The 14,707-nt window shown below is 37.5% G+C and overlaps 1 protein-coding gene across 1 annotated transcript in view; it reads left to right on the top strand.

Moving 5' to 3' along the window:
* Positions 1-14,707, top strand: part of NKAIN2 (sodium/potassium transporting ATPase interacting 2) — a 545,944-nt gene that overhangs the window by 274,532 nt on the left and 256,705 nt on the right. Inside the window, exon 3 of the mRNA XM_062570920.1 lies at positions 14,328-14,408. Coding sequence (XP_062426904.1) covers positions 14,328-14,408 — 81 coding nt within the window. The remainder of the gene's footprint in view (positions 1-14,327; positions 14,409-14,707) is intronic.

Raw genomic sequence — 14,707 nt, 5'->3', positions numbered from 1 at the left:
CATGGCTCTTTTGCCACAGTGTGGGAGCTACCATGCCTTTCATACTAATGTCAACAAATAGCAGCTTGACATCTGGATATAATCTCACCCCATTTGAAGTGTCAGCTGTTTACTTCCTTACTGTTGTCCTTGTTTGCCTGTTTATAATTTGTCGAGCCATCATCCTTTCAGCTACCTCCTTTTCTTTTCTATTCTATTCTATTCTTTTCTTTCTTTCCCCCCCTTTTTTTTAAGTGTGGGCAAATGGTCAGTGTCATTTATCACTGAGTATTTATCAACATAATAGGTATGATTTTCTGCTTGAGCTGTGTATAGGGTCCTGATGCTAAGAAAGATCTGTAACAATCAGAGAATCATAGATTAAGTTAGGAGAGGAGGAACTCCTAGAGGCGATCTGGTCCAACTCACTCTCAAAGAAGCAAAGCTGTGAAACTTTGCTTATGTTTCAAGGCAGTTGGTGGACAGAGTAGTCATATCCTTAGGTTTCTCAACTGTATTTGCTATATCCCCTAGTGTTCTGATACCAAAAAAATGCTATAATTGATTTTTTTAATGGTACATGAAAATATGAATTGATATGTATGTTTTACCTTGCGAGTCAGTTTAATTCCCTCATCATGTAGTTCTCAAGAATAGTTTGAAAGACATACATTATTTAAAGGTTATATAATCTCTAGATCCCAATTCACTGAATTAGGATTGTTATAAAAAGAATATGTAGCATAGGCTTATCTTGTATTAACATCTACACTGAACAGTGGTTGTTTTCAAGTGATACACCTAAAAACAACTTCAGCTATATTTTAATTTGATTTCTGCCCTTTCTACATATTTTAACGATGGTTTTACAAGAACACTAGGACATCATTCTCCAGAGTTTTTTTTCTTCCTCTATCTTTTCCAACACTGATCCCCAGCCTTTCATTAATCACCAGTTTGTTGTAGAAAATAATGTACTGAAGCTGTAAATGTTTCTTGCCAAAACTTTTAACTATCATCTGCTTTTAGTATTGTATACAATTTTTTTGTTTCATCACAGGCAATAAGTAATACATCTATGAACCATTTTCCATTAAATTGCTCTAGTGAACATGAAAATGATGATAGACATTCTTTCAGACCTAAAGAAATAATGCGATATTTTTGCTAGGGACTGCTCTGTGATTAACGATTCACATGTAGCTGCAACTTCTTTTATTTTTATCTCTATATCCAGTTTTATTCTACTGTAATTGTTAGTTCTGATGCAGTTATGGTCTCCGTGGAAGTTTGTGACCCTGACTTATGCAATGAGGAGAAAAAAAAAATTAAATAGTATGTTTCTTCTTAAAGAAACTCTGGATAAACAACTGAACGTGTCCAGAATAAACTGTGGATACAAACTGAAAAAACTGTTCATTAAATTTCTGTGAGCATGGCATGTCATCCCTGTAGGGCAAAATAAGGCTATTTAGAACATCTCAGCTATATGTTCCCTTATATTAAAACGTTTGAGTTCTACACAGTGTGATCCAATTCCTATATTTGTGAACCTTTCTTTGTTTTTAATGTTTTGAAATACTCAGAAAGGAGGTGAGATTGTAAATTTGCATTTTTTTTTCTCTTTGAATTAGCGGTGTATATTGCACAATAGCTACACTTCTATAGTGAAGTACTCTCTTAATTTTATTTTAAGATGGACTTTTTGTCCTCTATTTTATACTGTGATTTGTCTCTTACTAGCTTTGTTCATCAGTGTTTTACTTCTAGATAGTGTTTTCTTTCCCTTTAACTATCAGTGCTAGATTTTTCTTTGTCTGTAGAAGGGATTTAAAGATTGTATTGGCAAAATCCACCTTCAGTGGATGCAAAAAAATGCACAAAGACATAGTCTATCGGTATCTCAGCGCTCACACTTCTTTCTACAAAAGAAATGGCACTTTCAGGGTTATACAGGCTACCCATGTAAAACCTTTATTTGGCACCTCTGCACAGCAAAACTGTCCAACAAGCTGATAAGTGGGCACCAAGCCACTGAAGCAGATGGGCATAGCTGTACAGAGCCAAAAGACAATGTATGTGCATCAAGTGTGGATGTTCATGGCAGGCTTCCCAGTTAGTGATGTCTTAACGATTAAATGTCCCGAGTTCTTTGCATCTGTAGTTACAGAGATGCCAACCTTACTCCTAGATAGTCTTTGAAAATCTCCCTGGTTTTAATTTTCAGTCAAAAAGAATGTTTAGAGGATGCTTGATCTAGGAGGTACTTGAGACAAGAAGGTTAACAACAAAGGTAATAGTAATGATAACCTGTCCCAGGCCAAAACAGACACATTTGCATCACGAAATTACTTGACCACATCACCAGTTTCTCCTCAGAACTCGAAGAATCTATGGGATGCAGTAGCTAATGAGATTTCAATGAGCTAATGAGGTTTTTGATACAAGTGTAAGGGCGAGAAAGGAAAGTTTGTCTAAGATAGCTAAGAGAAGATTTTTCATTCCTTCCTGAATAATGTAGAGCCAAATATGTGCACAGAGCCATATACAAGCTTTCCTGAACAAGGCCATAACTCAATCAATAAGCAAGCAAAGTGTAATGTATTCTGGTGCAAAGTCAAATATTGATTGACTGATTAATGAGGAAGATATTTTTAGAATACTGCTCCCTATGATTATGTACAGTCATTTTTTTAGTGTGAAATGAATGTTTTTTAGATATGCATGATATTGAATTTTCCTCGAGAAATTAGTAAATTATGCCCATTTTACATTTTATTCTCTTTAACAGAGAGATTATTCTTGATTTGCTTTTTCTGTATTGTTATAGTTTCAGGTTTCTCTCTTAATCTCCTTCAATGCTTTCAAGATTAAAAAAAGAGAAAAAAAAAAGGTTATATTGTACATATTGATCTTGCCAAATAAGTGCGGCTGTACCAGAAGGCAATAAGGGAACTGTGGTCCTTCCTCTCCTCACTCCCCTCCCTATTACTCATTAGTATCACTCAGTGGGACTTTCGTTCTTGTATGATACAGCAGCAGTTGAACAGGTATGCAGCACTTGCCCCAACCCTGTGCTCACCATACAGTTTCCCAAAGCTGACTTTCGTGCCTCTAGATTTCTACTCCATCCACCCCAGCTGCCTTAGCCTCCCGCACAGCAAACAAAATTCAGTCCGGTGGCCTCGTATGGTTGGCTCTAAACAGCTGTGCTAGCCAGGGTCCCCTTAAAGCCAAACAGTTTGCAGAGCCAATGATTGTATGTTTGCCTTCTCCAAAGAATAGGACTTGACCTTTTTTAGTTGACTGGTACTTTTGAAACAGCCAACAGCCTCCCAAAACAGAGCTGCCAGGCAGTGATTTGAATATCTGTGTGCTCTGTCCCCTAATCTCAAAACACAAACTGTCCTTGCGTCTTAGTGAGCTCCTGTCAATATTACTAAACCAATTGTTTCCAAAATTTTGGAGAGGTCTTAGGAATTTTTGAGATCTAATACTTTAGAAAACACTGCAGAGAGAGGTAAAAAATGCATCTATTTGATGGTCCTCGCTTTTTTTTTGCTACAATGAAATAAGCATCCCCTTACCTTCATTTAAATCTCCCTTGAAATACAAACACCAAGGACCAAACTCAAAGCTCTGTGTACTCAATGGGCAGGCTCCTCTTGACTATTAAAGCATTAAGCTGAAAAAATGGAAGAAAGAAAACAATACCCAGGAAAAAGACTACAGACCACTAAATTTGTCAAATGCTCTTATTATACATTGCTTAGTTTTAGCAAGATTTTTAATGTATTCACTGAGGGAGATGGATTCCCTTTATAAATAGTTACAATTGGCACTCAGATACTGAGGCATCAATAAAAGAATCTAGATAAATGTCAGTAGAATTCTGTTCCTAGCAACAGTATCTATTGATTTTATTTTTTGCATTCTGTTAAAAATGAACACTGAAAGAATTCTGAGCGTCCTGATTTGTATTTTTAATAGGGAATTTAAATGGGCACAGCTGCTAAAAACTCCATTAAAATAAACTGTTCAATGACTGAATTATAAGAGTGATTTTTCTTTTTATATATTTCTGAAACAGCAATAGGCACCAGGAAGATGCTCAATATACTTGTTGCTCCACCAGTATTCAAGTGTCTGCAGCAAATAATAGGGATGAGCATCTGAGACCTTTTCAGTGAGAAGCCCTTCTCATTAGATTACAGCAGAGATATATTTCTCTCATTTATTTTATCTGGGCAAAAAGCCCTTGCCTTCCTGGCTGCACAATGGCCTTGTCCAAGCAGGAGAGAGGGAGAGTGTTCCCAAATAGATGTTGCTGCGTGGTAGAATAGGTGGGATCTTCCTGGGACTGCCTGAGGTTGAAAGGGACCTGGAGATGTGGCCCTCAGCTGGTGAGGCTGGTTTGCCATTGGGGAAATGTGAGCATTTGATAGACTGCATGGCACAGAGTCCAAGGGGAGCAGCCCAAGGAGAAGGTGGACAGTGAGTCAGGCTTGTTAGCACATTCACAGATTGGTCCTGGCAGAACCTCTCTGCAGAGGAGTAGCACTGGTGGTTCCCAACTGGGTGATGACAAGGAAGAGGTAACAACATCTCTACGAGGAGGCTGGGGGGAGGGGTTCTTCACATGTTCTGTAAAAAAGTGATTACACACTCTTTTCTTTAACACTTTCCCAAATATTCTAGTCCTCACTCTTGGAGAGCCAACTGACATCCAAAATCACATCATTTTGATTTCTGTCTTTCTTTTTTCCATGTCAGCTATAACATGATTTTAACAGCTGATAAGAACTGCTAAAAAAATAAAAATAAAAATAAACTGCCAGAGATAGATTAATGTTTCACACCATTTCCAAACCAGGATTTAAGGTTTTTGGATCTTATACAGCATGGACTTCTAGTGCTAGTAGCTTTTGAGGCAGAGCCTGGCAGATTCATGTTGGAACTGTGTAGAGGAGTGGAAGAGGACAAAATAGTACTATTTTAAGATTTACTATTCCCTGATCTGCTCAAGTTAAATCTTGAAAAATAGAGATATTCCTGGAATCCTGATATAAATCAATCTTTTCCAACTCTATTTAAGTGAGAATTATCTGTAAGTTATTTTCATGTTACCTATCTTTAATTACTTGTCATTTTTAATTTTGGAGACTTTATAATCTATTTCACAAACAAAATAAAAAATTCTGAAAAAACAGGAAAATCTCATAAGAAGAAAAGTATCAGTCCATCTGTGCACATATACATTTATTTATACGTGTGTGTAGCTAGGTGGATATGTACTGTGTTGCAGTAAATTGTGTATTCAGATATTTGAAGTCGCTTCCTGCTGGTAGATGTTTCACAACAAAGATGTGATCAAAAGAGATATAGGAATTGAATGATGAGTGAAGCCAAGCCAATTAAATCTCTACTTCTAAGTCAAAAAGATAAAATAAATATGTCCCATCAAAATTTATGCCTTGCCTTGCTTTCTTTAGTACATAAAATGCTCCTTGGTTAAAAGGACCATGAGCTTTAACATATGGATTCAGAAGAAAAGTTAAAAAAAAAGGTAGAAGAAAAAAATTGAGATCAGAAGGAGAAAATTTCTCTGCTTCTGACTTGTAAGAAGAATTATCTTTTTAAGTAGAAGTATGTTTTGCTTTTTGGTTACAGAATACTTTTATTTGGAGATCTGTTACATCTGTAATATCCTACTCTGACAGAGTAGATTGACTGAACAATGCTAATTTTTAAGTTGTGTTTAGATCTGCTTATTTTCATATTTTGGAGACTGTGTTAGAACATCATAATGGAAAAGACAGCATTGCTTGTCAGGAATAGAGTGACTGCATTGAGATAATATTGTATCATTCTTATGAAGGCAAAAAGAAGAGGCCAGTATGTCAGCTAAGTTTTCCGTGAGTTCTTGGTATGGAGATTTGGCATTTAGTTTTGGGGATAATATCTTAAGATGGTACAGTCTGACAGCACCTGAAACACAAACAAACAAAAAAGTTGCAGTATCCAGAAAGAGATGCTATTTTAGTGCTATTTCTCATGCTTTTCCTCTAAAACTTAAAATGCTGTGAAACTCAGAGACAGAAAATGAACAGATGAATGAATGAAGTATATGAAGTGATGGAACATCAGTAAGTGTGTAGAATGCACAGCATTGAGACAGCAGTTCTCAAAAGATGTCTCTTCGGTAGGCCTTTGAGGATATTTGATACTGGTGATATTTTTTTTGCTTGATTGCTTGTTTATGTAGAAAAAAAGGAGTGCATATCTGCATAGTGTTACTGTCTCATTTTTGATATCATAGATTCAAGATTTTTGAATGGGCTCTGTGACATTAAGAATTTTATTTCAGAGCAGTTTAGCTTTCCAGACAGCAGAGGTGGAGAGATCTGTGTCTCAGAAATGAATTGAGCCTAGGAAATGCTTTTTTTTCTCTCAATTGACTTTAATGGGAATCTAGACACTGCTCAGAGGAAGATATCTGCATTGCAGACATCTAAATGTGGACAGATGGATACCACTCCTGCAATAATGAGTGTTGTGGAAATACACTTTCTGAAGACATAGCTCTAACTTCTTTTGCGTAAGAGAAGAAGTGAATCTCCTCCATGCATTCTGGGCCCCAAATGATTCTGGCACTTAAGTAAATGGAAACCAAAAGTAAAAATGAAGCAGGTGAGTTCCACCAAAGCTAGAAGTCCTTGGCCATGTGTAGACTGAGTGCTAAGCACACATCATATCATGATTTTAGGGCCCTGGGATTTTTCTTTGGCCATCTGACCAACATGTAACAGAATTCTTTCCCTGACGCTTATGTATCCTTTCTGCAAAAATCAAGGGAAAAGAGAGTTACTACATTGTTACTACACTTATGCCCATAAAGTCAGGGCATATAACTAAGTCAAAGAGCTTGAAAGTTTAAACACAGCCACTGGATATATAGAAGCTTCCACGAAGATGTTTTAAGCAGCGCTTCCTCTGTATTTGCAAGCAGTGATTGCCAAGGAGTAAGAAACCAGTGAAATGGCCATTTTCTTTTTGGCAGTGACCAGTTCTGTTGTACTTGACAGTTCAGCAGCTTTCAGTTAGTTTTGGCAGAGGACACTAATTATGCAAGTGTAAATCAGATGAAATAAAGAGAAATCTTCAACCCGAGGATGCGAAGTTCCCTTGAACTAAATGAAACTACAGATTCATTTGTGACCAGTGAAAGACTGAAGAGCCAGCCTTGCAATGCTGAAGGGTTAAGAAGATCCCTCCTGATAAAAAACAAATAACCAAACAAGACTGCCATTGAAATATGAGCTGGAAGAGTCTGACTGGAGTATACTCAGTAATGATTCATACAGAATCAACTGACATTTACTTAGAAACAGAAACACAGAGTGATGGACCGTGCTCTGACACTATTGCCATGATTAAAAATCCAAAAAAAAGCCAGCAAAAAAAAAAAAAATCTAAGATCTAACAGTACAAATAATTCAGCCAAGCAAAACTAGTGCAAGCTACACACTGTGACAACCAATGCAATTTAGAACACTATCCATTTTACAAAACAGGATGAAAAAATCCAGGGGATTCTGTTATTCTGCAAAAGCTCCCATGTACATTCAAGAAAATGAATGACATATTTATTGAAGTTGAACCTGGCTGCACAAAGCCTGCTGCTGCCAGAAACATTGTAATGTGTTGTCAAGGCTACTGGGTTTGGCCCTGAGCTATCTGCAGTGGAGGCATGTAGGTAACTGCTGGGCAAGGAAGACTTTTATCTGGATTATTAAAGTCTCATGATTACTTTTTGTGTCTGTTTACGGAGAGCAGTTGTTCTGCTTAAAGCAGCTGATCCTCACGTTCAGTAACTGCACCTCTCCTGGTTGTGGACATGGCTCCCAATTCCTGTCGGAGTCTGGCTTTGTTTCCTGATCCTGTTCTGCATTGGAGACCTCCGTCTGGGCTGTGTCTCGTGCCGGCTTCTAGAGCTGCACTGTAACCACTACATCACGCAGCCCAGACCCTCAGCTCCTACACCAATACTTAGAGAAAAGCCACAGGCAATGGAAAGGAAACAGCCATATGTAACCCATGTTAAATCAGAGAATTATGCTTATTAAAGAGCAACTTTGTTACATGAAATTCCCTACGGACTCCTGTGATTGCCACCACAGATAGACTTAGCCCAATGAAAAATAATTGAAGTCTTTTACTAGTCCCAGGAAGGTGGAAACAAAGACAAGAAAGCAGAACATCTGTCATTTAATGCTGAAAAGGAGCAGAAGGGCAGGGCCACAAGAGATTAAGGCAACTAAACCTATAGGCCTCGCTCTTCAGGAACAGCTGCCTATCAGAGTACCAGTTCTTTCTATTTCAGAGGGGCCTTAAAAAGATAAACAAAGTTGCAGGCACATCAGTGATTAGATGAATGTTATCAACAAGTTTAGTTGTTATGCTAGTGACAAGTATGCAGAATTCTATGTATTTTCAGGTTTGATGGGAAAAAGATATTGTTTTGGAAATTGTATCTATGTGATAATTCTTCAACAGAGGAAATTAGGGCAGAGTAACTTCAGAAGCAAAGATAATGATATTCAAGGACGGTTGTTACTGTATTACTGGAAATAAATGCTTCTTTCCAGACATACTGGGCTTAGGGTAGTCTTTGAACAAGTCAACTACTGTCACTCAGGTAGCATAAATGAACAAAATTTTAACTCCTATATAATTGGCATCTCATTTTAGAATTGCACATAGTTTATTTTCTGAGCGGACCATGAAAGAATTTTGGGGCAATAGTATTTTCAGCTTAATTTAAAAGAATCTAAAATTTTAAATGTACACTTTTGTCAAAAGGAAATAAGTAGCAAATCACTAATCACAACAGGATTCAGCTTACTGTTCCTCTTGAATTGCACAAGGTAACGACTTCTAGGTCTCCAGCACTGTAGCCTTCTGTAAGACGCGACTGAAATTGACCACACGTCCAAAAATAATCAGGGAGCAAGAGAAATGCCATGATAAAATTCTGTGAAACAGATGCTTACATTTAAAATGCTGATAGCTACGGGAGTTGCTAACAGCGCCGATACTTGAAAGACGTATGATATTCAGACTAAGGGGCAGGGGTATTAGGCGTGAGTTCTGGTGACTACCTTTGTATCAAAGGCAGAGTAGTGGGCTTCACTGACTTTGTTCTTGTGTCTTTGTAGTCATTTTTCCATTGGGTTGTGGAACTAAATCTAGTAATTTAGTTTCTTTGACCTTCAGTTCCTCTTTTAGTAAAATGGAGATAATGCAGTTTAGCTGAATTTGAGTGAACTGTGGAGCATATGCATTCTTTTTCAAAGCTATGACTACACAGTACCCATAAAGCATAAAGCGGTCATTCTCCTCATAGTTCTTTATAGATGGTTATAAATTTGCAGTAACCTAAAGAGTGGCAACCATATTCCACCATACGAGAGCTTTCTTTGTATGATTTATTTTACATAAGGAAATGGCTTTTACTGATTGGCTACAGCTTCGCAAAACAGTAAGTATTCGAATCTTCTCACTTAGCTTTCCAGCTATATCTCTTTCCAGCGTGGCTTTCCATAAAAATAATTAGGCTGTGTTGTCACTGCTGTAATCATTGCCTCCTGTCAGTAGCTTCTGCTTGGTCCAGTATGTGTTCATCAAGGTTCTTGTCTTGTTGATATGTGACTGCTGTAGCATTGTGGTGGCTTCTGTCAGATAATGCAGCCGTCTTGAACTCCCACATAGGAGAAAAAAAATACAACTATAGCCCTTTGAAGAACTTGTATAAAACGTGTTTCTAATTAGATACGTATAATAGAGAGTACCAAAAGGATTTGTTCATTGTCACAGACCTTCAGAGCTGAATTTCCACAACAATTTGCTGATGCACATAGACAACAAGAGGCATTTATGACTGTATGTGATCCAGAGATAAGAGATATGCTAGATCTGAAGCATCTGAAATAAGAAGCAGTGGGAAGCAGAAGCATCTTTGTTTTTCAAGATAATTATACACAGTGTTTATCCACAGAATTCAGGCAGTAACACTTAATATAACATTTCAAAAGAAGCAGTCTTAAGAAATAGTTTTAAAACCTTTTATATGGTCCAATAACAGTAGATGCTTGTTAAAAGAATATTTCTAAAAGTCAGATAATTTTGTCATTTTTCAGTGATAGACTAGACAGATGAAAAGAGAAGTTTCACTTCTTCCTGTGAACACAAGACTTGCTGCTGGGACAAGCAGTTCCAAAGTGCCTTGGAGTATTCTGCTGGATGTGCTGTGCACAGGGAGCTTTTCAATCAGCTGCTGTTTACATGCAATGTAGCAAGTTGCACTATGAACAGCAGATCTAATGAATCCCAGTTTCCAGTGGCTCTTTCCCATATTTTTTTTTCCTCCTCATACTGACTGATGAACTTATAAGCTTTCCTCTCTATGAGGATATTAGTACAATTTCTCTGCTCATTTGTACACCTTTTTTTTCTGAAACTTTTGATAAATAATATCTTTAAAACTTCTGACATTTTGTCCCATTTGGTTAAAATTGTTCAGGAGCTCAGAAGTTCAAGGAAACAGACAGTACATGTGTATCATTATTGTTTAAGTCTCATTTCTTTGGGACTCTGACCTAAATGTAGTGTTTAGAATTTTCATTTTAAGAAAGACAGTTTTCTTTATGTATCAGAAGAAACATTTGTATTTACTCTATCAGTGTGTGTGTGTTCTTGTAAATAAAATTAAAGTAGTAAAATACTAAAAAAGCAAACTTCAAATATTGAAAGTTAGAAAATGCCAAATTAAGGTTATTGAATTAATGTTTCTTTCTCTGTTTTTCACATTCCTGGCACTCCATGTTGCATGCAGAGTTAGATGTACTGCAAATAGCAAGCTACAGGAAACTAAAATGTTCAATATCCTTAAAGGCTCAGGGTTGAGTTTTTAAAAACAATAGAAGTGAATTAAGACTGTGAATCTGAACTAAGTACCTGTGTTTTGAAGGCTGGTTAGTGTCCTACCCTTAAAGAGTAAATATACATTAGAGAGTCTGTGAAATCTGTATTCCTGGAGATACTCAGAACTCAACTGAAGCATTTCCTGTACAACCTGATTTATGTTGGCCCTGCTTTGAACAGAGAACTGGACCAAGTGACCTGCAGAGGTCCCTTCCAATCTAAATAAATCTGTGATCTGTGGACCAGATCTATGATCCAGAAAGTAAGGCCCTATGAAATATATGTAATCTGTATGCTTTAAACTGCCTAAAATTATTTTTGGCTAAAGCAATTTGAATCTTTAAAACTGAGTTAGTTTCTAGTAGATGAAAACAATATCCATCATGATTCTTTAAAATCTATATATTGGTTATGCAATAATATATTGCGTATGTAGCAGTCAGGCTGATTGGCAATGATTTGATAAACTGAAAAAAGTAAGAAAAAGGAATAGGCCTAAATTTTACCCATTTTGGATGTAGTCTCACTTTAGCTCTGCTTAAAAAGGATAGAATTGTATTTTCACAGCATCTAGAAGATTAAGTAGAAAACGGCATACTGAATGATAGACAATTTGATGCAAAAGAGCTTCTCTAAGAGAAATACAAGAGTACCACATAGGTTATTACTGAATATGGAGGAGTAAGCAAAAGTCAACAGAATGCAATTCAAGTTAGATAAATGCAAGACACTGCACCTGTGAAAAAGAGATACAACAACTAAAAGACTAGGAGGTTGAGACAGAAAATTACTATGTGAAGAATGTGAAGCAGTAGGGTTAATTCACAGCTAGCGAATTGCTACAAATTTGCACATAGCAGTAAACTCAGTTCACAGAAAAAAAAAGAAAGTGAAAACAAAAAGATAGAAAATGATTATTCTACTTGATCATATAAACAGTATCTCACAATGCGGAAAATGGTTTGTCGTATATTTTTGTTAGGGATAGATAGTGTACGGTCTAAAGTATTGTCTTAAGCAAGGTCAGGAGGTGTGGGATAGATCAGCAGATAGGTGGATTGAGAACTGGCTGAAAGGCAGAGCTCAGAGGGTTGTAATCAGCATCCCAAAGTCTAGTTGGAGGCCTGTAGCTAACATTTTCCCCCAGAGCTGAGTACTGGGTCCAGTTTTGTTCAATTTATTCATCAGTGACCTGGATGAAGGGACAGAGTGCCTCCTCAGCAAGTTTCCTGATGATAAAAAATGGAGAGATCATACACCAGAGGGCTGTGCTGCCATTCAGAAGGACCTGGACAGGCTGGAGAGTTGGGCAGAGGTAAACCTCATGAAGTTCAATACAGGCAAGTGCAGGGTCCTACATCTGGGGAGGAATAACCCCAGTACAGGCTGGGGGCTGATCTGCTGGAAAGCAGCTCTGCAGAGAAGGACCCGGGAATCCTGGTGGACAACAAGTTGACCAGAAGCCAGCAATGTGCCCTTGTGGCCAGGAAGGCCAATGGTCTCCTGGGGTGCATTAGGAAGAGTGTTGCCAGCAGGTCGAGGGAAGTGATCCTTCCCCTCTACTCAGCCCTAGTAGGAACAACTCTGTCCCGTTCTGGGCTCCTCCAATGCAAGAGAGACGTGGAGCTACTGGAGCAAGGGCTGCTAAGATATCTGAGGAATTGAAGCATCTCTCATGTAAGGAAAGGCTGCGAGAGCTGGGCGTGTTTAGCCTGGAGAAGAGAAGACTGAGGGAGGATCTTATCAATGTGTATAAATATCTGAAGGGAGGGCATAAAGAGGATAGGATCAGACTCTTTTCAGTGGTGTCCAGTGATAGGACAAGAGGCAATGGGCACAAACTGAAATGCAGAACATTCTGTCTGAACATGAGGACAGACTTCTTTACTGTGAGGGTGACAGAGCACTGGAAGGAACGCCCATAGAGAATATGGAGTCTCCATCTTTGGAAATATTCAAAAGCCATTTGGACAGCATCCTGAGCAACGTGCTCCAGGTGACTCCGCTTAAGCGAGGGTTTGGGACTAGATGTTCTCCAGAGCTCCTTTCCAACCTCAGTAATTCTGTGAATCAGTCTGCTTATTTGAAAGGTGATATAATACAGAGAAGTCCAAAAATGTACTTTTAATAAGTTAAACATGATTTTGAAAGTAGTTAACAGAATTTAGTCATTGCAACTTGGAAAAAAAGCTAGCAAAACAGGAAGTCTTCTCTACTGGAGACAAAAGGGGCTGATGATATAAAAGGAGGAAATAGCCTTCAGCTAAAATAGGTAGGGAATAGAGTGTCTTTTTTTGCGCTGTATTTCATGCATATGCAGTGTCACAGGTCTATGGAATGGAATTAGAAAACATACAGAATTGAATCATGAACAACTAGAGAATAGCAACAACAATCATTAGAAAACAGTTGTAGATCCTAAGGTTTATTAGATGATGGAATAATTTGTCAAGGGACGTTTTCAAGCACAAACATTATGTGAGACTAGCAACAGCAGGTCAGATTTCATTGTAGAGGATCCTCTAGCATTACAACAGGGAAACGTAGTTTCCAGGCCTGGGACTTAAGATCTTATGAATACAAAAGAGTAGCTATAGGCATATATGTGGAGAGAAGGAGAGAAAACAAATGTACCCCATTACTCATATCAGATATGCAAACAAGAAATTAGACAACCACCAGTGAACAGATATTGCTTAAGCATGAATACTTCTGTTACGCACTGAAACAAAAAGAAAAAAAAAAGGGGGGGGGAGAGAAAATGGCAATTTAAAATACAGTATAATCCTCAGGGCATTGAATAATTTTGGATGATGGTCTGGAATGTCACTAATATATTATAGAGGCAGCTGTCATGACCTAGGGAAAACCATCCATATTTTCTAGAAAAACTAGTAAAATAATGAACAAAAAGTATTTTCTTGAGACTAAATCCCAAGTGTTGCAGAGTCCAGTACCTACTCCAATAAGTTTGTTCTTTAGTAAGTTATATTTGAATAACCATTTGAATAAGCAGCTCTGCACTTCTCACATACAATTGATGTTACATCTCTCTTGATATTGCAGTATTTCTCATATGAGCAGTAATAAGAGATCTAGATTAATTTCACATTTGAATTTCAGGTCTGTCATCTGTTTTCTCAGATGTAGATTTTTCTGGTGTGACTGAACACTTATCAATTCACACTAGGTTGTGTCTGTGAAAGGGAAGAATTTATTCTTGATTTTCTTTTACATGTAACATTCATATGTACCATATTTATAGTCTGTTTTTGTCTTGGATTAAACTGATGGTCTAATGAACTAAGTTCAACTCAGCTGATTGCAAAATTCATATGTATTGTTTCTGTCTTCCTCTCTTACAGTATGCTGTCTGGCTAGTCCTCTGGGTTACATGGAACGTGTTTGTTATCTGCTTCTATTTGGAGGCTGGGGACCTTTCAAAGGTAATTTACCATCTGATACATTTAAGCTATCAGTGCTGTGATAACATATCCCAGTTCAAAGGCAAAGATTCCTGTTTTACTCATTTTCCTGATGTTGTTAGAATGAGGACAGTAGAATGGAAATTTTGAATACTCTGGATATGTTAGAATCCTTTATCCTAGACAATTACAGATATATACATTCTGATGCCCACAACAATGATATATACTTTTTAAAGGAAAATTATATATTTTTCTCCCTCAGTGATTCTACAAAGCAAATATCATCTTTATGAGAAAGACTAATTAGTGATTTGATA

Source organism: Rhea pennata, chromosome 3 (genome assembly GCF_028389875.1).
Source record: "Rhea pennata isolate bPtePen1 chromosome 3, bPtePen1.pri, whole genome shotgun sequence".
Lineage (NCBI taxonomy): Eukaryota > Metazoa > Chordata > Aves > Rheiformes > Rheidae > Rhea > Rhea pennata.
This window is presented reverse-complemented; position numbering and strand designations above follow the sequence as displayed.